A 27800-nucleotide genomic window follows, 5' to 3' on the forward strand; every position below is an offset into this window, starting at 1 on the left:
CTAAATATAGATTTTACAGAACTGTTGGTTTCTAAGTTCATAGGACTCATTCCCACTGCTTCTCAGTGGCTCTTTCTCATCCCCCATGTCATTGTCTTTCATCTGTGCAAAATAGGCAGGAGAAGCTTTGCATTCATAGTGCCGGTCAAGAGATTTCAGGTGGATCAACATATGAAGAGCATAGGCAAGAACGAGCAGCAGAATCAGCGACATAACCAACCCCATAAGTATTGCTGGAGAGAAAAGGGATGCACAGTCTTTTGCATAGGCAAACTGTCCTTCTTGAATGTTAAAACCTTGAATCTACAAAGAGAACAAAAGGGTTTTTATTAAATAAAGTATTTGCTGTCTTGGTTACAAACAACTTCCTGAATTTGCTCCTTATGACAATAAAAATTTTTAATTTAATATCTGTTTATTGCAAAATTGTATCAATCAGTGCCAGCTGGAGTTCATGCTCAGGGTTTATCCAGGTCAGTCTTTTGGAAAATGCCAGTTAATCTAATCTCCTTCAGTCTGCTGCCCAAAGGATTTGCAGTTGTGTTTTAAACAGAATCTTCTATGATCACCCTTGATAGCCCAGTCATATTTAATTCTAAGTGTGGCACCCCTCATGTTAACAGTGCATTTCCATTATCATTTGTTGAGAATCTCCAGAGTCTCTGTTTTAAGCTGCGTAAACTTCAACACAACAAACATGGAAATATTCTCAATTGCCTACCCTAACATTATAATTTTCTCAGCAGATCTAAGTGTGTGGCATACTGCAGCAAATTAGCTAAACTACATGAAGTTGCACTCAACCACAGCCAATACCAGTAAGTCTTACGTGTGGCTTCAGTTCTAACACAAAGTTTACCACATGGTTATTCAGAGAATTTACCGTCTGCTCCACTAAATTGGTCCACAGGCATTCATCACACAGTGAGAAAAGGGGATCAGCTTTCGCCCCTCAATCCCCTTTTTCAGCCATCCATGCCCTATAACTTGGGTGCTTAAAAGCAAGGCATTCTAGCGCAGATTTCTTAGTCTCCCTTATTGCCAGAGAAAAACAGGCACTTTCAGAAGATGATTAATCTCATCCTAAAATAAGGATTTAAGATGCGTCAGAGGAATTATCCACTGGCTTTAGAGGCAGGCTGGGGTGACTATAATCAGGGCACAAGGTTAAAATTACCAGGCATCAAAAGTTAAAGGAGATGAATCCCAGACTTGGTGACCAATGCTGCTATTGGTGTTGGGTTCAAGAGCCCAACTCAGAGAGGTGTAACACTGAAAGTTTAATTTACTCCCAAGACTAAAGGGAAACCCAAGCAAGATACTACAGAAAATCTATATAGCCTCTTGTTTCCTTCAACAGGAAGGTACTTATAATAATAAAAGTTTTCATTTCTATTTCAAGTTCCATGGAAATCCTGTAAACTGTCCAAGGAAGGTCATTATATTTTCCCATCAGTCTACCTACAGGATCCATTTTGCTTAATTCCATGACATTACCTGGAAATCAGTAAAAGTGACTTCCCAAAGCTTTGAAAGATCATTTGCAGAGCTGGGTATGAGGAGCGCATCATATCTCTGCAAGCTGCTCACGTGTTCACAGTGGTAGGAGTAACTTGCTGGCGCATATATTCTGGTCGCATTAAAAGTAGCTTGTATGGAGTGGTTGTAAAGAAGTTGCAGCCTGTGTAAACTGAACCAGTTCTGAACAGACATCTGGTAATAGCTTGCTGTTAGTAAGAATCTGAAAACATTACACGGGAAAAGAGATTAATAATAAAGGAAGTCTAAGAGCTGGAACTATTTAATTTACATGTTGAACAATATTAGAAATCCATGTGTATCAGTGTGAGCTTTAGCTCCTTCTCTTGAGTCTGGAAAATGATTTGCTTCTTGACTGTTGCACCTGAAGGAATTTGCTGCTCTCCCACACAGTGAGGGAGGTAAGGGATTTTTCCTGAACGACTGTGAAAAATCTATATGCAACACTGGTATCTTACTTTCACCCAAGATATAAAGTCATTTATCACTAAATGCTGTTTCCTTTGATGACAAAGAAGCAAACATGAAGTAGGTCACAGTCTGATGTCTGAGCAGCCCATGTTAACAGTTCTTGCAGCAAAATTCCTAGACAAAAATGTAGCTAATTAGCAATGTTTAGAAAAATCTCAGACATGGGGAGATTCTATGTGAAAGAGACAACCTGAACTTTTCTCGGCAATAGAAAAGTCAACACAGAAGAAGAAATTATTTAATAATACAAGGCAGGTAAATGACAGTCTTATTAAATGGAGGTGTCTTGATTATACAATCAACAATTCCATCTCATTGTTTTTGCTCACACAAATTCTCCCAAAACAAACTTCCAAAGCAACTGCAAAACAATTTATTTTAACATGTGATTATCTAATATTTTCATATAAACTTACCTAATAACAAGTCCCTTGAGATTGCCAATGTCACCAAACTTCAGAGAAAGCCTAGGTCAAAAAGCAAGTAACATCAGGCTTGACAAAAACTTAGCAATCTTAACAGAAAAAAGCAGCACAGAAAGTTAAGCATAGTTATACATGGAGGCTTTTGCTCAGTATACCTCTTAATCAGCGAGAAAAATAAATAAAAGGATTAAATCTTCCTCCAGTGAAATCCAGTAGTTCAGCTCTAGTTTGAAGGAGGCCTGGACTACCCAGAAAGAAGAGAACATGCTCAACTTTCAACACAATTCAGTTCCACTGCTTCCAACATCAGATGACAATCAGGTTCATTTGATCTGTGTTCTCCTCCTCAAGCCATGTTTTCTTAGTCATGAATCACCTCAGCATTCATTAGACAGTGTAAATAGCCACACTCTTCTCATCCTTTTAGATACTAGAGCATAACAAATGCAGATGTCATTTGAGTTCAAATTTCACATGTCTGCACCACTGGAGCAATATAAATGTGTCGACTGTGAGGCAGCTCCACAAAGCAGGACACTGAATCTATCCCTTGCTTGATTACTAAGGGAAATCATAGACAGTTGAGGATCAGACACAGAGGAATACAGCACTAAATTCAGTGACCTGATCCAGAAGTTAGTGCACTAAAAAAAACACCACAGATTGGACTATTATATTCATATAGCAAATACATCTGTGTTCAGTGCCAAATATTTTTTCCTGATTCCATCTACTTCGCATTGATCAGACAGTATAAACCATCTTGAAAGCTGACCTAAAGCCACAACACAGTATTGTCTCAACAAAGAAGGCTGGAGAAGGGAGAAATTTAAAGACTTTTCAAGGGTGAGAAAGACTGGGCAACGCATCCAGTGCGCACTCAGCCTTCCACTGGCATAATTTAGGTCTGAGATTAGCTGAGAAGCCCGAGATTACAGAGCAACATTCAAGGCAGTTTTTCCCTTTCTCCTCTGCTACAGTCAAATGCAGCTTGACTGAAAATCTAACCCAAGACTTGTATTTGGCAATTACACTGACTTGAATCCTGACTCATGAGCCCACGTTATCCATTTTCCTATCTGTAAAGCATGATTTCTACCTACAGGGACCTTGATCAGTACTTAAATTCTGTCAGTGGCAATGGATGAATGGATAATTGAAACATACAGTTTCTAATAACGTGATACACGTGATCTAGCAGAGATGCCACAGATCTGGTCACGATGTTTGACAAATCTCTCCTAGCAAGAACTCAGAATAAGATGGGCTTTCTTGGTTATGATTCTAGAGCACATTCAAAGGACAAGAGTCAGTGGGACTTGTGTTTCTCGGTGTATCCCAAATAAACAGAACATGCAAGAAAGCAAAACCATTGGGAAGGGATAGGATTTTCCTCTCTCTCTGCACAGAAAAAAGGAGAAAAAGCTCAGTAGTCACAGTAGGTTTTGTGACCCCAGCAAAAAATGCCAGCCTCAGCTTCAAACTAAACATCAATGTCCTGCCTGCCTTTAGCAGCTGTGTCCCTAGTTCAGGGCTACTCAGAAAGCTACAGGAGAAATAAAGAGAAAGATCAGAAGACATGGCAGATCAGATGGCTCTGGATCCACACATTTCCAGATCAAACCTCAGACACGGTGAAACACTGATAAAAGGCATGTCAAGGGTATGCTGTAAAGTTCTTCTGCTTCCTGACTCTTCCTGCAGCTTTTTTAATGAATAATGCATTCTATGAATCCCCAAATATCTTCTAACTCAATGCATCAAGCAGAACATACAGCCCTGTGGTGGCTGAGCCCATCCAGCAGCTAAGACCCACACGGCCGTTCACTCATGTCCCCACCACCACCCCACAGCAGGGCAGGGGAGAGAACTGGAGAAGTAAAACAGAGAGAGAAATCTTGGGTCAAGATAGAATTTAATAAGTGAAGGAAAGAGGGGGAAAAAAATCACTGGAGTTTCACAAGGGCAATCACTGACCATGTCCCACAAGCAGACCGATGCCCAGCAAATCTCTGAGCAATGGCCACCCTGAAGACACAACTCCTGCCCACTTCTGTGTCCTCCACCCCACTTCTTGCCACTGAGCACGACGTTATAGAATCATAGATTCATTTTGGTTAAAACAGACTCTCAAGATCGAGTCCAGCTGTTGGTCTAACACTGGCCCTAAACCATGTCCCTAAGAACCTCATCTGTGGCATGGAATATAACTTTGGCCAGCTGGGGTCAGCTGTCCAAGCCCTGTCCACTCCCAGCCTCTTGCCAGCCCCAGCCTATCCACCAGGGGTAGAGCAACAAACAGAGAAAACCTGGACGCTGTGCAGCACTGCTCAGTGAGAGACAAAACACCGGCGTGTTATCAGCACTGCTTTAGCCACAAACACAAGAGAATTATCTCTCTCCCAGACAGAGCCAGGACAAGTCCTAACCTCTTAGAACCCAGTATTTACAGAATGAACCATCCACTACTGTAACCAGTAAAATCAGGTTATTTGCTTATTATTAATTTTACTAAAAGGTTCTTTACCCCTTCATGTTTTTGATTTTGTCTTTTCCTTGACCTTTTCTTTCTTACATCCCCAAACATTTTTTTTTTCCAAAACTTTATTTTTTTCTCTTTTGCTGTCTAAAGCAGACACTAGGGGAGAACTATTAAATAAATTAAGTGTAATTTCTGTAAATGTGGACTACCTGAAACAGTGTAAAACAAATTATCAGAGCCAGCAATGTGCAGAAGGAGTACAACCCAGATCAAGCGGGAACTTGCCACAACTTTAATAGAAAACCAGTGTACAATGTTGCAGTTAATAGTTATTTTCGAGTGCGTAGGATCACGAGATGACGATGGCTTTTTGTGCTCTAAAATTCAAATTGACAGAAAGCCTACAAAAAGTTTTCTTCATTTCAGAAATGTTTTTAGAAGAGGGTAACGTCTCTAAGACAGTATTGCGCCTTTCCAAAAATGTTTGGTGGCCATGTGTAGAGAAAGCTGCTAAAGTACTGTCAGCAACAGCTAATCTGTTTGACCACGCTAGAAATTCAGCCCTTGGTCAGGGCCAGAGTGCAGCTTTTCTGACCACAGTGCACGCATAGAACAACTCTTGTTGGACACAAGACTCTTAAGATCATTGAGTCCAACCCTGGCTTGCAGCTGAGGGCACCTGTATTCCTCACTTCTCTCACACAGCGTAAGGATGGAATGAGTTATAAATCCTATTTGGCAACTGGACCACAGATGCAGAGAATCTAGTGAAGGCAATAATAAAAATCCTTATAATGTAAGGTTCATGCCCCTTGTAACTCATTCCTGAAATCCTGATGAGGCTTTTGGAGCCTTTATGTGTTACAAGCTCCCATTCATACAATATCAGACAAATGTCACGAACCAAATATAAAAATGTCAAACGCAATTACTAGTTTGTAACCTGTGAGAGATAGGCAGACAGAGCAGCCCACTCAAATCTAACCACCTCCAGACAGCAGCTCCAGCAGAGTTTGCAGTCCACCACTGCACTGTCTTCCTGATTTTTCAAGCCTTATAAACAACCATAAAACTATACTTTGTGTTTTAAAACCCTCACTTCTGCATGAGTATATTTTCTATTAGCTTACAATCATTACTAATAAGACCAAGACTATCTACGAAATGCAGACCAGAAGAAGGAATGTTTGTTATTTTTTATTTTAAAAATAATATTATTCCATTCTCTACCTCTGCCTCCCAAAACCTAGCACTGGATTAGTTCACATGCTGATGAAAGATAACTCAGACTGCCTTGTATTTAACAACTATGGCACCATGAGCAGAAAACCTGGCTTCTTTTTCAACTATGCTTTTATTTTTCTTGCAACCTCACTAAAATTCCTGTACACCTTGGGTTACCCTTCATGGATGTATAATCAGAAAGGGCTAACACTTTCTGTGGAAACATTTTTAGATGCACAGGTGAAATGTTTTATAGGAGCTAAATAAAACTTCTGGTTTTGGTCATGTTATTTTTATGATTGTGTGTCATTACAGATTTCAACTCCGTTTACGGGGTAGACTCAATGCTCGTGCCCTGTTACGTATCCACCTCCTAATTCTCACACTGTTGCCTACCAGAGTGGAATCAACAACCCAGTGTTAGACATGAAGCCAGACAGCATGCATGGAGGAAGTGGTCAGGTACACAACAAAGGAAATACAAAACTATACGCCATGAGACCAGAGGATTTCGGATCCAGACAGATTAATATATAGCTTTCACTCAGGTTTAGCAGGAATAAAGCATCGTGCTGTTCATGCTGAAGAAATTGATGGTAGACTGGGTGTTCAGAGACTCTTTGGGTCACATGCAAACCTGTAGTGAAATCACTCTTCCGCTTCAGAAACTCACGGATCATATCCTGGGACTTTGGGCTGCATAACTGCTTCTAAATACACATCTGCATCTTGTACCAACGGCTTACATTAGTGCTGACAGATGTCCTACGAAGGGATAAGTAGTCATGCATGGCCACCCCCTAAGCCCCCATATTCAGCATAGGATCCACTATGCAGTCTCCCAAGCAGCTGTGTAAAACATCTGGAGACTAAAGAGATCAACACCTTCAGCCTCACAGGCACTAGCAGCAAATCTGTCTGGCCACAAGGATTGACCACACTACTGCAAGAGATGCAGACAGCTGTAAGTACATTTATGTGTCCCATGGAAGACTAGTCTGAAGGTACATAAACCACGCTGCCCTTCTGCCTGCAACGTCAGATCATTATAGGAAAGAGCGTGCCCCTGTGGCTCTATACCACGTAACACAAGGTTTGTTTTCCTTCATTATATTTTTACTATACTTGTTATCTGGTACTAGGTAGAATGCCACCTTACATTGCATTATCATCACTGCAGTTTGAATCTCCAACATCCACTGTTGCATGGACACCAAATGTCTTCTCTGTCAAATCCAGCTGCGTGTGGTTTTCAAACTTAATCATGATCCTCTTGGCCCAGAAGAGAATGCAGGGGATGCCATTTACTGTGACGTTGAGAGGGCTGGAGTGGCTGTGGGTAAATGGCCTCCAGGACGCTCTTTCCCACTGTTCTTTCCTGCTCACGTTGTAGCTGACAACCTGATTGACCACATAAAATATCGGTATCAGAAGACGCATATTTCAGGAGTTACTCTCCATCCTACCAGAATAAATGACGCCAGCACTTGGAGAGCATCTGTGGAGCCAGCGCTCAGCCACAGCAGTACTGAACACAGAAAGCAAAGAATTCTCCCACCACGGGAATGGCATCATACAGACCTCTAGCTCCAGCACAACTGGCCAGAGAGCAAATATAAGTGATATTTATTCTACCGGGGAAGTACCACTGGTGAAAAGCACATTCTTAGCATGCTCCCATCTCACTGTAGAGCTGCCCAACATAAAAAATTGAAGTAACGCTAGAATTACAAGGTGCTCACCCCAGCAGAAGACTCTGTAGGACACCAGTAAGAATTACTTCAACACAGTACAGAGGACTCAGTTGGGTCCAGAGACACAGCTTACCATGCTGAATGTACACTAGGCAGCTGTCCAGGTGAAAGAAATGTCCAAGTCTACATCTACCTAGAGGCAGTTTGGCTCCTGATGGCTTTAAAATCAGGAAAATGCCTGCTGCAGAACAGGATGGCTCAAGTACGGATCCCTGCCTTTTCAAAATCAGTCATTTGCAAGGTTAAAATCTGGGGACTGCAGCTTCCGAGCCACCTATAGACATTAGAAAAAAGCTGTCTCTTCTAAGCTAAACTTCATCATAGCAAAAGAAGGACAATTTGGCATCAGGCAACATAATTTGAGACAGTGAGTCAGCGCTCAGAAAGGACTTCAAAATTTTACTGTCATTTTCCTATTTCAAGCTAAAATTTCCAGACGCCAACTCTTTTCCATCTCCACACATGTCCTATCTGGCTATGACAACTCATACAATGTCTGCCTGGCTGTTTTGCATGTCATATGATTAAGCAAGTTCAAATCATGTACAAACAACAGACACATTCTGAGTCCAAGTCATAAACAGCATCTTATCAGGCTCCAGAAGGGACGCGGTTAAGCTCCAGAGCTTTGTCTTGGCTTAAAGAGATATTTTTTTTCTGTTCAGATTAGCAAATCGTGTCTCCCAGCTCAGACCCTGAAAGACCCCTTTTGATACTTGACCTTACATATGGCACAAGACTGCTTTAGGATTAAAATTACTAAGTACCCACAGCAACAAGCCAAAAGGAAAGTATGATCATGGTCAGAAAACGTGATGCAACAGCCAGCAAGAAATATTGATTATAATAACTGTATAAATTATAAACTGTATAAACTGTCTTCTCAGAAGTACAGATGAGAGAGATTAAATCAACAGATTATTTACATTAGATTGAATCATTTGCAGGGTTTTCGATAAGGAAGCCTTTTATGCTCAGTTTTTGAGAAGACCTACATGCTGGACTCAGGAAAAACTCCAACTAAATTTAAATAATCAGCAGTTTTGCTTCAGCTATTCTTTTAGTACCAAGTGATATAAGGAAAATACCGGCTGCAGCAGTTAAATGGCACTGTACAGAATGCAGATGATAGGATTTGGTGCACAAACCCACTGCCAGTCAGCACCAGCAATGGCAACTGAAGTCTCATCTCACTTCTCAGAGAAGCAGAAGGTATCTTATACAGCAGGTAATGAATCAGTAACACATCACAATGATTTAGATGGTTTTGTTGGCTGTTTCTTGTAAGCATGCTGCTTACATTTAATCCAAGAATGCAAACTAAAATATCTCAATGTGCCATGAAAAAGCTACACAGATAACAGTTCCTTCAAAGATTACCTGTGTAATCGCTACTTGATTTACATTAAATTTTGGCTTCACACCACCATCATAACGTCGATCTGCAGAAGAAAGTGTCTTATTAGCCTACAAAGAAACATCCAGTCATTCATAAAAGCATACTCTTGCATGTTCTTATGCAAACAATAATTATTTCTGCATGAAACTCAGAATACCTGAGTTTGTTTTGGAAAATATTTGTCTTGTTGCAAATACTGCTTTCAATACCTCCATTCTCTAGTTAACTTACTTGTACAACAAGGTTCCTCTTCTTTCTATCGAACATCTTAGTACCCTTACTGGAAAAAACTGCAGTCCCCCAAAATGACAGGATTCAGCCTATACTTGTATTTATTCATCCCAAACACACTTAACAAAAGCTTCTTCTTTCTTCAAACAGCAGACTCTATTTTCAAAGGTGGTTTGTCGAATTGCACGGCAAAAACATGTAACTGTGGGTGGGAATTTCTTTCCCTGCACTGGCCAGAGATGGGAAGCTGTGACAAATAACCTGACAGTCTGGCTGCTTGCCAGGAGAGTGAAGTTTCACAGATAACAGATCATTTCATGGACACTCTCACAGCTCCATCCTTCAAACATTCAAGTCTGTTTTCACTTGGTTAAAAAAAAAAAAGAGTGAATACTTCTTTCTTCCACATTCTTGCTATATCTCAAGAATCAGTAAATTATTATTTTAACCTGGCAAATCCTTTAAAGGGTCTTTTTTTAACGAGGGATAAGCTTGAACAATACACTTGCAAGAAGAGTCATGAGTGCCAACAGAAGCAACACCTGGTGGGAATGAAGATCTTTTACAGCCATTCTAACAGAGCCAGAATCCAGCCATTCAACCCATTCAACTACCCAGCCTTACCATTTCTTTGCAGAGAATCTTGATCTGGGAACACACTTGAACTAGAAGAGAGGAGAAAAATATTTACTGTACAGCATCTGGATTCAAAGTCTCCAGCAAGATCACTGGGGAGAGCTCCTGTTCCTTCTTCATCCAATAAAGCTTCAAAATACAGGGCGTTTCAAAAAGATGGATGCAATTTAAAAGCAGTCGTGATTTCAGACTGGGTCCACCTTTTTGAAACACCCTGTAGAACCCAGATCCTTGGCTGGTTAACATCACAGGAACAGGGCAAATTAACCCCAAAGCCACTGCACCCAGGCTAAAATGCCTCATTCTCAGAGATCCCTTAGGTGCATCAGACTCAACAGGCATTCCCACGTCCTTACCAAGGCTTCATTACCCATCTTGTCCCTTTCCCTGGGACACCAGCTCTGGGTTGGAGGCTGAGCCAGTTCCAGCCCACAAGCAGGAGAACGCAAGGACAGTGCTGCACCATCCTCAGCCCCAGTGAGGATCAGAAGCAGTACGTGGAATATCTCCAGGACGGAGCAAATGCTCTGGACTAGTATGCCTTAAACCCAGATGTACAGCCACCTAAAGACAGCTCCTGAATGGTTCCAGGCAATCCCAAACCCCATGGAAGCTGGCTGCAAGGTAGGGAGCAAGTGAAGTACATCTCGAGTAACAACTACCAGGCTTGTGAAATTTCCAGCCTTTGATTTTCTTCCTTGGTGTAATTTAGCAGTAAGTCTTCAGCTGGTGTCAGTGTGATCTATATTCCTGAACTAGAGAATGAAGCCCAGTAAATTCACATACACCACCAAAAGACCAACAAGAACAAGCGCTCCTGCACCCACAGCTGAGCATCGTCCCACAGAGACCCCACACATGCTGCCATCCACCTTCTTCTCTTGCCTTGTTTTTAGTGACTTCCCAACCCACCACGAAAGCGGAATACTTGAAAAGATACACCCAAACACCAGCACACGAGGACTAAGAATAAAAGCAGGTTTCAGTATTTATGTGTAAATTGTACTACAAGGTATTTGAATTGCAGGGGCAGGCCTTGGCCTTGCTGAGGAGCCCAGAAACAGCTGCAAGAACCCACTCCCCGATGGACTCCCTGGGTAGGGGGATCTGTGTTACCCACTACCATGTACTGCAGGAGTGATCCCAACCTAATTTCTGTCACAGCATCCTTAATGGCAGATAAATATGAGTCTGAACAATGTAAGAGCAACAAAGGAGAAAGGTGGGATGGCTTAGAGCCTGCATGTGGCTCTGGCAGCCAGGGTGCTTGACCACACTGACCTGGATCACATGAAACCCATGACAATGTGACCAGCTTCAGCAAAGCCCAGATTACACATGCAATGGTTTGTTTGCACTCGTGCTTCAGGAGAGCAGCAGGCTTTTTCATCTGATCAGCATCCCTCCAGCAAGAATCATAGATCACAGAATGTTTGGGGTTGGAAGGGACCTCTGTAGATCATCCAGTCCAACCCACCTGCTAAAGCAGGTTCACTACAGGAAGGTGTCCAGGTAGGTTTGAATGTCTGCAGAGAAGGAGACTCCACAATCTCTCTGGGCAGCCTGTTCCAGTGCTCTGTCACCCTCAAAGTAACGAAGTTTCTCCTCATATTCAGATGGAACCTCCTGTGCTTCAGTCTGTGCCCATTGCCCCTCATCCTATTATTGCCAACACTGGGCAACACTGTCTGGTCCCATCCTCTTGACACCCACCCTTGAGATATTTATAAGCATTGATAAGAAAGCTCATGGCCCATCTGGAAATCACTGTGTTCTAGCATGCAGACTAAAACACTAGGACGAGAGGAGACTGGCATAAAATTGCATAATTTACTTTATTCCCTTACTTCACCTGAAATGTTTTATGTTGTTATGGGAAGAAGAAAGGTTATTTTTGTTTTCTTGGTAGTCAATTAAAAAAAAAAATCATTACTTATTTTCTCACCTGGGGTAAGGCTAATACCTTGGCCATTGAGGAATGCATAGGCAACATCAAGCCTATCAAGCACTTACAATGAATATATGAGGCATGCCCACTGTGAATGTGCCTGTGGGGCTACAACACAAGCAGAACAGATATAACCAACCTCCACACAGCCCAAAGGGACAGGTTGGGAGTTTGTGACAAAGCAGTTTGACTCCACCACATCAGATGTAAACACAGGGCAACATGTAGCCTTGCTGCTCCAGAAGAAATGTCAACGTTCTGCTCTCAGCATGAAGATACTCAAATATAGATGAATGCACGGAGCTAATGAAATATTCATGCTTTGATGAGGAACACAGCAGAGAGAGTGACGTGGGAGCCACCACTAAGTACCACAGTATGACAAACACTATCAGCCCCATGGCAGGCACACGTGGGAGGCAGGCAAGTTGAATCGTAGAATAGTCTGGATTGGAAGGGACCTTCAAAGCCCATCCAGTGCCACCCCTGCCATGAGCAGGGACATCTTCACCAGCTCAGGTTGCTCAGAGCCCCGTCCAGCCTGGCCTGGGATGTCTCCAGGGATGGTTCATCCACCACCTCTCTGGCCAACCTGGGCCAGGGTTTCTCCACTCAAACTGTAAAAAATTTCTTCCTCATATCCGGTCCGAATCTCCCTTCTTTAGTTTAAAACCATCACTGCTTGTCCTATCACAACAGGCCCTGCTGAAAAGTCTGTCCCCGTCTTTGTTATCAGCCCCATTTTAGTATGGAAAAGCCACAATAAGGTCTCCCTGGAGCCTTCTCTTCTCCAGGCTGAACAACCTCAGGTCTCTCAGCCTGTCCTCATAGGAAGTAACTATATATGGTAACTATATATAGCATATATAAGTGAAGCAGCTCCACCAAAGTACTCCTGTTCCTCACTCTGTTTATTAGCGATGCTGGCTGCCTCTCACCTCTTGCACAACACGTGCAGCCCCGTTAGAGGAAGGAGAAGAACAACCACCATAGCAAGGCTGGCAATCACCGCTTTGTCCCACCACAGCCCAACCGCTGTGGCACCGACAGTCTATCAGCGGCATAAGGGAAGGATCCCCTCCCGGTTTTGGGGCAAGCACGAGTTGACGTTGATGTTATCGGGTCTGTCAGCTGCCTTTGACACTCATAACCCCGAGGTGTCACAGACGTGTGTGATCTGTGACAGAAATGGTTGGCTGTCCGTAGCCATCCAGCTGTCAACTAGGCAGCCTCTCCAGTCAAAAGGCAAGCTGGAGAATTCACAGGCAATCTCTGGCCGTGAGGAACTTTTGTCATCAGCTGGAGCATGTTTAATAGAACAAAAAAACTGAAAGAAAAAATGGGAAAATAACAACACATTAAAAATATGTATTCCTTTTAGTATATAAAAATTTTAAATACATGTATAAGAGACATGAAACTAAACAGTGCTGGAACTGCCTTCTTCACAGCCTGCAAAACTACCAGCAAATGGTGGCTATGCCTGCAAGTCAGTGACAGAAAATTATTTTGAGCATGCTGAATTAGACTATAATTTTACCATTTTTTTCAATCACTCTACCCTAAAACTCCAAATTCAGTTGCACACATGGTATATGTTTAGATGACTAATATTTTTCCTTACCAGATATTTAATAACTAGACCAGATACATGCAGACATGCATGTTGTATGTTGAATTTACCACACCAAGTATGTCAGGAGCCCACACGAAATTGGATTAGCCCTAATACAAAGCAGTGGGATGACTAATCGCTATGTAAAACCCAATTAAATAAGATTATAAGTATAAAGAAGTGTAAATTCCCTCTTATCAAATTACATTATCCATCTACATAAGATAACCAAGTCTGGGTTGTTTGTCTGGAAAAGTTCACATAGGCTCCAGCCCTGGACTTTCAGGTGGGTGCTCTTTTGTCCACTCAGAATAACAAATAACTCACACCATCTTTTACTCTTCATACGGCTCCTCTAAGAAACTGCATCAGATGGCGAAATGTGCTCTACTGCAGTATTTAAATTCCTTCAGAATTATCAGACTAATACAACGTCTAGCTGCTGGAATAGTTTCAATTAATTCATGAAGCATTTAATTGGGAAATGACATGTGAACCTTCAAACGCACTAAAAACAAAGTCATGTCGAAAGGTGAATGTTTGCTGAGCAGCTGGTAGCAATGAACAGGCTGTAGTCCTAGAGACACTGCTCATAAATAATTTCAATGAAGTTGATAAAATTATAAATGTGTGAGCATAGGGAGCCCAGATTCAGGGCAAAAGGGAGTTCCTTCTCAAAAACATCTTAACAATAATGTTATTAAATTTTAAATGTAGCTATTTAAGTTCTATCATTAAGAAATACCTACAAAGCCCATGACTCTTAGAGTTTAAATTTTAAGGATTGTGTCATATTTTGATAGCCTCATGTGATTTGACACAGGGAGACAGATTTACATAATTATTTTACAATGTACTGAGTACTGGGGTTTGATCTGCACTTTAATGGATGCCCAATAAAAACTGGATCAGAACAAGAAGATACTCAAGCTTTCGATTTTAGTATTAAAAAAACTCCAAAAACCTGAGCTCATAGAAGTTATAGCAAATTAGTGGTGTACAGGCACAATCCCACTGCCACTGAATACAAAGGCAAAATCTCCATCCAATTCACTGACACCAGGATGGCAAGTTCATTTAGTGATATTTATTGTAATAAAATTCATGTAATGATACACTGCTTGCTCTTTGTCAGATTTTCATCTGATTGCAAAAAAGCGCAATTATACTAAGAAGACACTAACAAATCTAAAAACTGGCAGAGGAGAACAGCAAGTAAGCTATTTAAATGAAAACATATTGTAGTATTTATCGGTAACTGACTACCAGATCTCTTAATACAAGCTTAAGCAAATCGCCACATGTCATGTCCTTCTTGCTTTAAACGCACAGATTTCACTGCCAGCTGTGATTTTTATCAGCATATATGATCTGTGTGTTATTAGTAACTTTGGGGCACAATTCAACTAACACCGTTTTCATTTTGTAATGCTTGGCTCTATGAAGTCCCCTCTTTCCCCTGCTGTGATTTAGGCTTCATATTTGTATTTCATGAGAGAATGAAATAGCACTATAAACAATGATAAGTCCAAATCTCCAGTAATTTCATAAGTTAAATACTTCTTCGCAATATTGAATTCGTGCTTCAAAAATTAATTCTACACAAGTACAATATTTTAGCACCTATGTTGCTTGGAGTGTTTTTTCACACTCTTGCTGTTATTCTATTTATAACTTCATTTTTAGATAGACCAGGGAAAGTCAGTGTGACAGTCATTAAAATGTAATGAAATATAAGACAGATGCCCAGAAAACACTCATTTTAAAACCATTTCTAGTGTTGTTTATAAAATTGTTTTAAAGTTACATTTCTAAGGCAATGTAGGCTTCAAAATAATTCATTTCTGCATTAGCCCCAGGTGTTTTCAAACCTGAAGAGAAAAATAAAATCACCTCTTGATATTCTAAACTGCGGTCGAATCTGCTTCCACACAGCACAAAAAAAACAAATTACATTTAAAATACGAACTCAATTCCATCGACAGTTTCTGGACACACACTCAGTTACCGACCTGCCATCCGCTGTCGCAATCATTTGCTCCACAGGCACCGTGAATCCCACGTACAGAACGAGCAGGAGGAACCCGAGGGCAGCGTTTCTTTCCATGGAGAAGAGCACCGGTGCCTCCACACCCAGCACATCTGCTCCTCTGGTCCAGCATCAGCCCACGCTCCGCCTGGCAGCCTGACAGGCAGCAGATCCAGCCAGTCGGGGACGGGATTCACCACCACATCACCGCACCGGTACCCACAGGAGAAACCCTTCATGTGCTCGGATTTACTCTGACGGTGGACGCCGACTGCTGGGACATGCCAGCTTCCTGGTGAATTACAGATTACACATCCTGGGGAAACTGTACCAGGACGTGGGCTGCTTGTTAAGGAAAAAAAGAAATAAAATCGGATGGTCTTGCCCAGCTCTAAAATCACACTGAAGAGCACTTCTTACCTGCACTGAACCCTAAGCTTAAAGAAAGGTGAAGGTGCTGTTTCCAAACAGCTCTGAAATTTCTCCTTCCATATCATAACCAGGGAAAGAATTACATGTATTTTGAAGCCTTATAATACCTTCAGAGCAATAGTATTATTCCCATTTTACAGTAGTGAAAGCAGATGCAGCAAGCTTAGAAATTAAGTATTTGCAAGCGGTTTCCTTCCTTCAGCACTTCAGTTTGTGTGTGTCCAGCTTCCTGGCTCAACTGTTTTTATACTTACAGAGAACTCTAGGCGAGAGCACAGCTGTTAAATGCCCACAGAATTACGCTGTCTCCGTTTCTGGACTGTCAGACTAAGCCAGCAGGGAGCACACACATCACTGTGACAATGGCAAGCTGGTTCTGGGATGGGTCAGCTCTCAAAAGATACACGGGTCACGGGCGCCGGTACCTCCTCTGCAGACCCTCCCTCCTCACTGGCCTTCTCAAAAGAGACGTCAGTTGTGCTCACGATGGCAAAGAGGGCTAGGTACACAAGCTGGCTCCTCAGACTCTATGACCCACATGCGCTCTCCCAGCATTGCTCACTAATTACACCTTTGTTGAGGTTTTGATTGCGGGGTGACAACAAACCATGGCAGATGTATTGTTAACCCCCACTTCCCCCTTCCTCCCCTCCCTCTCCCAACTCCCCACTAAGGACAGGTGATTGGGAGGGAAAGAAGGACAGAGAGAAGAGAGTTGGAAAAATCATTTTACTAATGCTACCAATAAAAATAGAGAAAATAATACAAAATATACAAAACCAATCTTGAAAGTCCCAGCAACTGCAGGGCCGGCACCCGAAGTCCTGGACTGGACTCTGCAGCCAACTGGAGCTGGATTCAGTCTGCCACAAGCCCTCAGTTCGCAGGGATGACTAGCAAGGTCCTCTCCTAATGTCGGCCATGAGGAAAAGGGACAAGATCCTCGTGATCTCCCACTTTTATATGAAGTACGACGTGAATGGGATGGAGTACTTCAGTTGGTCAGTTTTTTGGTCACCTGTTTCTCATTGCCCCTCTTGCGAGTTGTACATCCATCCTTATCAGTCCAGCAACCTTGCACACCATTGCTATGTCTACCAAAACATGTAGCTGGCTTTTCAGAAAAATGCAGCTAATATGAAGGCTTTAGCTGACATGCAAATTCACTAAAAGAAACTTGTTTTTAACAAAACCAGGACAACGTTATATTCCAAGTCACTACACAGGACCAGGAAAGCTGGAATCAGGACACTTACTGGTGGAGCAAGCACAACAACAGCGTCCTGCAGCGAGCTCGTGCACAGTCTGGCCACCTTCATGAACACAGCCACGGATCTGGACCAGCCTGGAGGGAGCTCTGGGGCCCAGGCAGAGATGGGGTCTTGGTGATCACCTTCCACGTGTGTTCTCACCACTTCAAATAATGAATCCTGTCTGAAATTGCTAACCTAAAGATATGTAAATCCTTTCATTTTTAGGTTGGCCTGCTCATTTAACAAAGAGTGACTTACAAAACACCTAATCACAAACTACAGAGACTACTGACCAACCAATTGTAACCAATTGGCTCTTTGGGACTGCCCTGAGTGGTGATAAGATTTTGTATATAACACCTTTTACTTTTCTGGTGGGCGTGCTGGCTTTTATTCCAGCATCCAGACTTGTGCAACTCTGTAATAAAATGTCTTGTCTCTGTGTGCTAAATCTGTCTCATTTGTACGCACACTGGGTAAAGAACTCTGTTTTGGGACAACATGTGGGTATCTCAAAAGGAAGCTCGGACCAGTGCTTAGCTGACATTTCATCACTCTGCACCCTTCTCCACTTAAATATCAGGCAGAACACAGTCACAACCAGCTCCTGCTAATAGCTATGTGTATTAATGTATATATATATATATATATGTATATATACACCTGTCTATCTACACACTGCTTTCTTGCTCGGCAGCTAACATCAGCCGCCCGCTGATGTGATCACACAGTAAGCCCTGCTTCATCAATTAAGAGCTTCCATCTGTTGCATTCCAGATATAAGATAAAGATAGGGGCTTTGGCATCCTAACTACTAAAAAGGATTTACCATCTTAATTCATTTCTCCTTCAGTGACACAGAATATTCACTAATCTTAAAAATCGCTCAACAGCTTGTCCTCAGTAGTACTGCTTCTATCCAATTTAAGGAGGAATCAGATACTTATGTGGGAATCACAGCTGGAAAAATGAGATAAGGGAGCGTAGGGATAAACAAATACCATTTGAAAATAATCCCTAAATTTTCCGTGAAGCACCAGAAATGTACAATGTTTAACTTAGAAGCAACAGTACAGAGACATGGCTCAGCTGAAAATTTTAAGCAGCCCTGGGAAGAGGTAGGAATGTCACACACACTTCTAAAAACTGTGAAGCCACTAATGTCACTGGTTTATCAAACATTTCAGTCCTCCTGACCCCTAGTGCCTCCTAAATAAGTGCAGAGGAAAAGGCACAGAGAGGCTTTCTGATGGTGCCTTGACATTTCATTCATGTGCTGCTGTTTTCTAGGTGTTCTTCATCAGCATGGCAGCAAAAGCTAAAGAAAAATGCTGAAATACAAACCAGTATGGCACAAATGAAAAAATAATGCGTCCTTTAAGGGCAGCGAAAGTGACAGAAAGTAGTATAAACAAGACGTGGGAGGCCGCACCTGAAGTCAATACTGGTTGAATCCAAGATAGTGTCCTGTAGCCCATCTCGTGACAACAGAATATATCTTTAATTGTACTTCCAGCCTGTGTGCTTCCACGGTGCTATCAATTTCTAGAGGCAATGTGCCTTCTCAGGCCACCATTTCATATAGTCAAAGAGGAGAAAAGTACATGTCTATCTGCTCAGAAACAAAGGAGCTTTTGCAGACAACCAAGAAAACATGTAGCACCAAACTGCTACGGTTAAGCTAGTGTAAATCAATGAAAATATGCTGACTTCCTCACTACATATGGATATTGTGGATGCTGATAATAACTCATTAATTGACAGTCATCATTTGAAATAATGGTAGAAGCAAAGAGCATCAATAAAAGTCTTTCCTTACCTCTTGACACTTGCTTATAACAACAATAATATTAAACATTTGAAACAGTTCTTAAAAATGTGGCTTTCTCATGAGGTTCAAGCATAAGCAGACTCACATGGTATCTAAAAAGAAAACAGATCCACTGAAAGCAAAAAGTCATCTAAAGCACTTCATTTTGGTGAAGAATGATGATAAAACCACCATCTCTGCATTATTGAGTTTAAAAGAACACTTGAATGGAGCCTCACATGCAGTGGTCCTGACTGGGGCATGATTAGATGAGCTCTTGTGATTCTATTGATGAATTGCCGTTGTACATTTGCCTGTTTTACGCTGAAACCAAGCAAACAAAGCTTGCTTGGCCACATGCCTTGAATACATACATGCACAGTGGACAAAGGGTCAACAGAGGATCATGAGCAAAGCCCACACACTGTTTTATGGAACACACGAAGTGACATTCAACTTCACAAAGGCATCCAATGAACATCCTGCATGCTAAAGTCAAGAGGAAGTCAACATTTTTGTTTACATCCTTTAAGACGGGCTGTGGTGGGCTAAAAGTGGCCAATATTCCAAATCAGAGGATTAAACTGCTGTTTATCGTCTTTTCTTTCCTCGCTCTGGCAAACAGTTTTTGCTCATGATTACTCTTCACGAAAAACTCATCCTTTAATAATAAAGTACCTACTACTTAGTTGGTTTTCACTTTGTATCACAGCAGCTCAGACTTTTACACCACCCTGGGGAGAGGCGCAGCAGGAGATCTTACTGTACTTTCAATGCTTCTCTATTTTTGGATCTCCATCACACACAGGGTAGTTAAGAAAGCAGCTGGCAACTGTATTCAGTGTAAGGGCTCACAGTTTTGTGAGGTTTGTGAAGCAAAATATCAGAGACTGATAGGCTAGCCAGTTGGTATTGCTGGCACTCCACACATAGCCAAATGTGTCACCACAGTCCAGCAAACCCCCTGTCAAACAGGATGACCACACAAACATTGATGGAGACCCTGAGATGACAGCTGTTCCGCCTGATGCTGCAATGATTATACACACACTGGGTTTGCATGCAACGAATGAGACTGCAGACATAATTTTAGACATGGATAACTTATCTCTTTGGCTAGCATCTCCTCAGGCAGACAACAGCACAATCTATTTTCAACACAGTTTATAGTTACCTTCAGGTGACATGTCGGGTCACAATGAACTGAGCAGCTTTCTAAACTAATATGTCTCAACCTAAGTATAAGGTATCAGCCACTGTACAAGGTACTAGCACGTGAGATACCATTACTATTTTTTTTACTTTGAGACACACATTGTTCTTGTGATTTAGATATATCCACAATGCAACAGAAGCATGGACAGAAAATTGGCCTGAATAAAAAGAAAAATCTTGTCACAGTTCCAATGAAATCCTCTCTCTGGGCAACTAATTTGCCTGCAGGGCTTTTAGTCTTCATCTCCACCACACAGGCAGGGATGATGCAAAAATGAATCCTGTTACAGCTCTTTTTCCTGCTCCCTTCCTAACAACACCAAAGGATGACAATGTCTTGCAAGACATCTCCGTACAGACTCCAGGCCCTACTGCCAGCTGGTCTGGATGGAGACTAGATCAAGAATGAAGCTTGATTCTCAGCCGGCCTTTGGGGAAAGCGAGGGGCAGTGACGGGAACCACACACACATTAAAAAAAAAAAAAAAAAAAAAAAAAAAACCACAAAAACAAACAAAAAAAAACCACACCACAAAACACAACAAAGCTCAGTGTAATAAGGTAGATCTAGAATCACAGAGTCACAGAACGGTTTGGGTTGGAACAGACCTTCAAAGCTCATCTGCTCCAGCCCTCCTGCCATGAGCAGGGTCATCTTCACCAGCTCAGGTTGCTCAGAGCCCCGTCCAGCCTGGCCTGGGATGTCTCCAGGGATGGTTCATCCACCACCTCTCTGGCCAACCTGGGACAGGCTCTCACCACCCTCAGTGTCAAAAATTTCTTCTTCAGGTCTTGCCTCAATCTCCCTTCTTTAGTTTAAAACCATCACCCCTTGTCCTATCACAACAGGCCCTGCTAAGAAGTCTGTCCCCATCTTTCTTATTGGCCCCTTTTAAGCACTGAAAGGCCACAATAAGTTCTCCCCAGAGCCTTCTCTTTTCCAGCTGAACACCCCAACTCTCTCAGCCTGTCCTCCCAGCAGAGCTGTTCCAGCCTCTGATTATTTCTGTGTCTCCTCTGGCCCCTCTCCAACAGGTCCATGTGTGTCCTGTGCTGAGGAACCCAGAGCTGGACACAGGACTCCAGGTGGGGTCTCACCAGAGCGAAGCAGAGGGGCAGAATCACCTCCCTCCACCTGCTGGACACACTTAGATGTAGTCCAGGATACGGCCAGCTTTCTAGGCTGTGAGCTCTCATTGTTGTCTCATGTCCAATCTCTCATCCCTCAGCACCTCCAAGTCCTTCTCCTCAGGGCTGCTCTCAATCCCTTCATCTCCAGCCCAGATTGATACCAGGAGTTGCCCCTACCCAGTGCAGGACCTTGTGCTCCTGTGTGGAAGGAGGCCCCAACACCTGTGTATCTCCCTTCCCCAGGAGAACATAATTGTGGCAGCCAGAGGGTCTGTTTTGATCACCCACCAGTGTTTTGTAAAATACTTGCTATTCAAGAAAGCCACGGGCTCTGAGGTACCAAACAAGGTACTCACAGCCCTAATTCTCCCTCCATTTTCAATTCAATCTCCTTTTTGTTTTTCTCCCTGCTAAGAGGCACATGAGGAAACCCCAAAAGCATCTCACACATCTGCAGACGGGGCTGTGCTCAGGAGACTACAGAGGGACAGTGATGTCAGTGGTGGGGAGCAAGGGACCGGCTGCAGTGAGGTCACTCCTGAGCCCCCCCGGGTTGAGGCTACAGCTCCACGGGACATCAGAAATCAGATCTCACAAGGAACGCTGGAGATCAGCTTATAGCAGGAGTTTTAAGCTAAATTGTGGGATTTTGGGTGGATTTATCTGCTTGGCCAACTGAAACATTTAATTTTAGAAGCACTTATGTAGCACTGCTGGCGTTCTCCAAAGAAAACAACCCTTTTCCACCAACAGTCCTCTCAGGCGGCTGTTCCCAGCAGCCTTTCTAATTTTGTGGTTTTCACTGCAAAAACACCTTGTTGGGGACAGACAGGATCCCAGGAGAGCAGGGTCTTGTGGCCACCTTGGCAAGCATGGCTCTGCAGAGGCCCCTGTGGCCGGAGAACTGGGGACACGGCCACACTCGTGGCCAGCACGTCAAGTCCTGGCACTACTGCTGAAGTCTAGGGAAGTCCAGGAAAACAACAAAGTTCTGGTTGCTGGTTTTTTGTTGGAAGGATCACCTGGTTGGCGACATTTCATGGAGTTCAAGTCAAAGTAACCACCATTTCTCTGTTGGCCTTGTACAAGGGCAAGGAGAGACCAAGAACATAAGTTCCTTTTCTGCAAGCTACAGTACCAAAACACATTTAAATGTTATTATTTTTGTATGCCTTTCGGTGCCATAATAAGTGGTTTGTATATACAAACATTTCCTCTGCATTTTATTAAACACAGGGTGACATGTCTGAATGAACTTTTTTGCAACGGATGACACTAACTAAACCTGAGCACTTCTCTTTGGTTCGGCATCAAACAAACAATACGAATTTTGAAGAACAGGGTGAAATGAAGTAAGAATGTTGTAACTGAAGTGTCCCAAAGTCCTACTAAAGTTTAAAAAGAAACAGCAAAACCTACAGTACCATTATCTTTCCTAGATCTTAGTGAATATTTGTGCACCAGATGCCAAAGTTTGTTGCAGAATATTCATTTTATTTATTCATCAATCTCCTTCCTAGTTAAATTTTAAGTAATAAGGATTCCTAATACTCTTAAGATTGTAAAGTAAAGCTGCAGCATTTTCACATTAACTTCCCTGTTCTTAAAATTACCAAATAGCGATTGCATTCTCCACATTGGAATCACATCTTCTAACGAGCTGCTTTTTGTAACAGTAATGTTTGCTCCTGAAACTGTTGCTGGGTTTTGTTGGTTTTTTTTAATCATTTAATGTTTTTTGATTGTTTATTCTACCCGGATTGAACATAAAAACAGCCCTGCATAAACAACATATTTTCCATTTAAGCTGTAAACACAGGTTGTGTTAATAAAGATACATTAATGCCCCTTCACAGCAAACCCAAAAAGGGAAGTAAATGTTCATGACTTTTTGTTTTAGGAAGCGGGTTGTTTGAATGAGGCAGCTGTGCCTGTTTGGTTGGCATCTGCAGACTGCTAGTTTGGCAGTATGGACTGACAGTAGCTTTCAAACTTAATAAATGCTTGTTGATTTTACAGAGTTTCACTGTGGTGTAGATGCACTGGAAGACCTGGGGGCAATTTAAGTGAAATGTTGGAAGTAAATCCTGGCTCAGCTACCATTGCAGCTCCTCAGTATCTTCCTTGCTCACCCTAAATATAGTATATGTGAGATTTCTGCTTTTTCTCACCCTGTGAGCAGCCTGGCAAGCACCTGCTGCACACACCTGATGAGGATACAGCGGAACCAAGGGCTTGGTGAGCCTGAAGAACACTGTGGCAGAAGAAAGGGGCCCCCCAAGCTGCAGCTGAGGCCACTCCACACAAAACAGGGATGATACCAGCATGGCCTCCTCACTTTGAGACGGCTCCTTGCGTGTTCCAAGTGCGAGTCTCATCCTCCACAGACAGCTCTGCAAGTGGGGAAGGGCCGCACAAGCACCATTTGGTGAGGACAACATGCACCTCAGCGCCTTTCACATGCTGCTGTTCCATGTTTCCTCAGAAAGCTGAATCATCCTTCCATAGAATCATTTTGGTTGGAAGAGACTCTCTAGATCAACAAGTTCAACCTTTAACCCAACTCTGGCACTAAACCATGTCCCTAAGAACCTCACCTAAACGCTTTTTAAACCCCTCCAGGGGTGGTGACTCTACCACTTCCCTGGGCAGCCTGTTCCAATGCCCGACAACTGTTTCCAGGAAGAAATTTTTCCTAATATCCAATCTAAACCTCCCCTGGCACAACTTGAGGCCTTTTCCTCTTGTCCTGTCACTTGCTACTTGGGAGAAGAGACCAACCCCCTCCATGCTACAACCTCCTTTCAGGCAGTTGCAGACAGTGATAAGGTCTCCGCTCAGCTCCTGTTCTCCAGGCTGAACAGCCCCAGCTCCCTCAGCCGCTCCTCATCAGGCCTGTGCTCCAGGCCCCTCACCAGCTTGGTTCTCTGAACTCTCTCCAGCACCTTTCACTGCCTCACCTCAAGGAAGCGGCCGACACGCTGCATCCCGTGCCTGCCCCGCTCCCTGCGAGCCCTGTAAGTCGCAGGAAAAATAAAAGAAAAAAAAAGAAAAAGAAACACGATTAAACACGTTAAAAACGAAACCACCTCCTCCCGCCGCCACGACCCGCTGAGGGACCCGCACTCCCGCGCTCCGCTGCGCCAGGCCGGGCTGCCCCCGGCGCTGCCGGGCGGGACTTTCAGTCAGGCGCGGCGCGGGCAGCCCGCGGGGGCCTGGCGGGCGCAGCTAGGCGGCGCGCAGCGGGCGGAGCTCGCTCTTTCTCGCACGGCCGGCGCGCAGGAAGGATGGGTGAGCGCTGCGCGGCGGCGGGGCCGCGGGGGACGGGCCGGGCCGGGCTGGGGCGGCGGGGTCACCGCGCAGTGGGGTGCGGGGGGTCGGTAGCGCTCTCCTTCCCCTGCCCCGCCAGCGTGCGGCCGGCGCTGGGCCCTCCGGGCACGGCCGGCGTGGGCGGTAGCGGCGCGGCCGCCATTACCCAGCGCAGCGCGGCCGGGCCTGGCCCACACACGGGGCCGCGTCATTGCGAGCGGGGCCCTCACCCCTCCGCGTCCTTGCTCCGCAGGGAAGTGCCGAGGCCTCCGCACCGCCCGGAAGCTCCGCAGCCACCGCCGCGACCAGAAGTGGCACGACAAGCAGTACAAGAAGGCGCATCTGGGCACGGCGCTGAAGGCCAACCCCTTCGGAGGGGCGTCCCACGCCAAGGGGATCGTCCTGGAGAAAGTGTGGGTACAGCAGCACCCCGAGTGCCGGCTGGGCCATCGGGCTGCCCGGGGAGGCCTCGGGAACGTGAGGCCTTTGGGAGCGACCCGTTTTCCGAAAATGCGTGAGGTTTTTCTGTCTATAGCAAGCCACGTTTCTGTTAGTTCCCATGTGCTCGGCGTGGTTCATTTGTCCAAGCGGCTGTGCTGAACGGTATTTTTTATCCTACATGTGTCACTTCAAAAATTCTGCTCATTTAGAAGCAAAAGAACACAAATATTCTACTCATTTAGGATTTGCGGCATATACTCCATTTCATCAACCCAAGCACTTTGTGAATTCTCAACCTTGAAAGTCTGAAATTTTGATAGATTTCTCCAATGGTATTGGTTTAGATTTGATGTTCACATAAACTTTTGGTGTTACTGTACTAAAAACACGCAAAATATACTAGAGAAGTCTGTAATGTTTTATTCATGTAAATAATTGTCCAGAGATGGACTGATCTCTGATGGGGCAGAGGAGATGAACTCCATGTGTGTGACTTGTGTCAAAGATGCCATCTACTTGTCTCTGGCCTTTTTTTTTTCATAACTTAAATCTTCACTGGGACACTGTCAGTGTTCCAAGGTGTGACTCCTTTTTTTTTTTTCCCTCCACATTATTTTTCTAAATTAATATGTGTTTGTAAGTGATTGATTTTCAATTTTTATTCACCTTAGAAACTGAGCTTTTATATAGAGAGAAGCTCTAAATAGATCACTAATAGTTTTGGTTTTGAAACACAGATGCAACGTGCATTTAGTGCAAAGTAATTCACTAATTTGTGGGGGTGTAATGAGTATCTGTTACTTCATCAAACAGATTTTTGCTAATTTATTTTCATGTGTTTACATTTTAGTGGAGTAGAAGCTAAACAGCCCAACTCTGCCATCAGGAAATGTGTTAGAGTCCAGCTGATCAAGAACGGTAAAAAAATAACAGCTTTTGTTCCCAACGATGGCTGCCTGAACTTCATTGAGGTAATTTTGAAGAAGTGATTTATAGAAAGTTGTATGTTACGGTAAAGAAACGCAGATTCGGGGCATGGTTAAACCAAGGGTTCATGGCATTCTGCACCATGTGTATCTTAAAGCAGTTACTGCAGACACAGATATAAAATTATTAGAGGTGATTTTGTACTTTCCACTCTTTAGCAAAGTTCTCAGCCACGCTACTGCAAAGCTAAGTGACATCTCTGCTTATCACATAAGGGGATAATAGTCATTATTCATGTATCTCTATCAATAGCCTTCAGTATTTCCACCCTTGCCTTAGAAAGTCTAGACTGTGGCTGTAATTTAATGTTTCCTGTTTCGGAAGTGTGCACGGGTTTAATGTTCGCAGCTTTGTAACCACACGGTCTTTCATTGCAGGAAAACGATGAGGTTCTGGTTGCTGGTTTTGGTCGGAAGGGTCATGCTGTTGGTGACATTCCTGGAGTTCGCTTCAAGGTTGTCAAAGTAGCCAATGTTTCTCTGCTGGCCTTGTACAAGGGCAAGAAGGAAAGACCAAGATCATAAATTTAGATTAATTTGCCAAGAATGTCAATAAAATTTTTGATTGGAAAAACTTTTGTGCTTGTTATTTAAAACTCAAGACTTTGTAATGTGTGTCTGCAAGTGAGATACCACAGGGGCGGTAGGTGTGCTTTGTTGGCAGCTCACTTTTCATTCTGCAAGAAATGCTTTGCTGTTGAATGACAGAAGAGCCAGAGCATCGTTAGAACCAGCAGGTGAGCTTGAGAAGCAGTAGTGTTTCTAAATGTGTGTTGTGTAGAACAAATTGGCCATCCGCTGGGAACATCAGATGTTTATTTCATAGAATTAAAGGGTGTTTCAGTGCTCTCTGGACCATCCCTGATTCCCAGTGCCTTCACAAAGGCTGCTTCAGGTTCGTAACTAGAGCAGCAACCAGCCTGCCATCAGGATGGGTTGGAGAACCTTCTGAGGGCTTTGTGCCCTCATAAACCATTTTTCCCAGAAGCTGTCATGAAAAGGGCCTCATGAAACAATTTCTGGACTGCTACGCTGCCAGTTTCACAGAACTGTAAAGATTTTGAAGCTTGGGCACAGGTATGACGCTAGACCTGAGTTAATTTGGGCTCTGACTTATGGAAGAGCCCTGTGTCACCATGGCACCTGTGGTCCAGCACAGCTCACACGTGTGCACTGAGTAAAGTGGGACAACCATTGCTCTGGTGTCAGCCTGGCTGACACTAGGGATGGCTTTTTAGAGGAAGGGGTTGTGGAAGCGCCAAGTCCACGGCCACATCTCACAGTGAAGTTGGTTTCCCTGTTTTGCTCTGTCAGTGAAGGTCTGCAGTGGATGTTTCTTACTAGATGTTAGTACAGCGCTTACAGAGGGAAAATAACTGTTGGGATGAAAAGATTTGTCAGGCAGCAGGATTGGATCTCTGTTAGATCGACTGTGACCTTTTGCCAGTTGTTAGTATTTCATTTTTTAAAG

General features: G+C 43.4%; 2 protein-coding genes across 2 annotated transcripts; one reads left to right on the forward strand and one right to left on the reverse strand.

Moving 5' to 3' along the window:
- LOC309451471 (V-type proton ATPase subunit S1-like protein) lies at positions 1–24624 on the reverse strand (the record flags this gene model as incomplete). The annotated part of the gene is made up of 7 exons (XM_082075151.1): positions 1–303; positions 1498–1741; positions 2427–2477; positions 7301–7542; positions 9276–9337; positions 10150–10190; positions 24554–24624. Coding segments are annotated over 7 exons (1014 nt in total), but the record flags the coding sequence as incomplete, so codon positions are not given.
- A 174-nt stretch (positions 24625–24798) lies between these two features.
- Positions 24799–26903, forward strand: RPS23 (ribosomal protein S23). Its single transcript, XM_082075174.1, has 4 exons — positions 24799–24884; positions 25156–25315; positions 26194–26314; positions 26708–26903. The coding sequence occupies exons 1-4, from the start codon at positions 24881–24883 to the stop codon at positions 26852–26854; spliced, it is 432 nt and encodes a 143-aa protein (XP_081931300.1). The 5' UTR covers positions 24799–24880; the 3' UTR covers positions 26855–26903.
- The last annotated feature ends 897 nt before the right edge of the window (positions 26904–27800 follow it).

The sequence above is a fragment of the Streptopelia decaocto genome (assembly GCF_964273445.1).
Source record: "Streptopelia decaocto genome assembly, chromosome: Z".
In the NCBI taxonomy this organism is placed as follows: Eukaryota; Metazoa; Chordata; class Aves; order Columbiformes; family Columbidae; genus Streptopelia; species Streptopelia decaocto.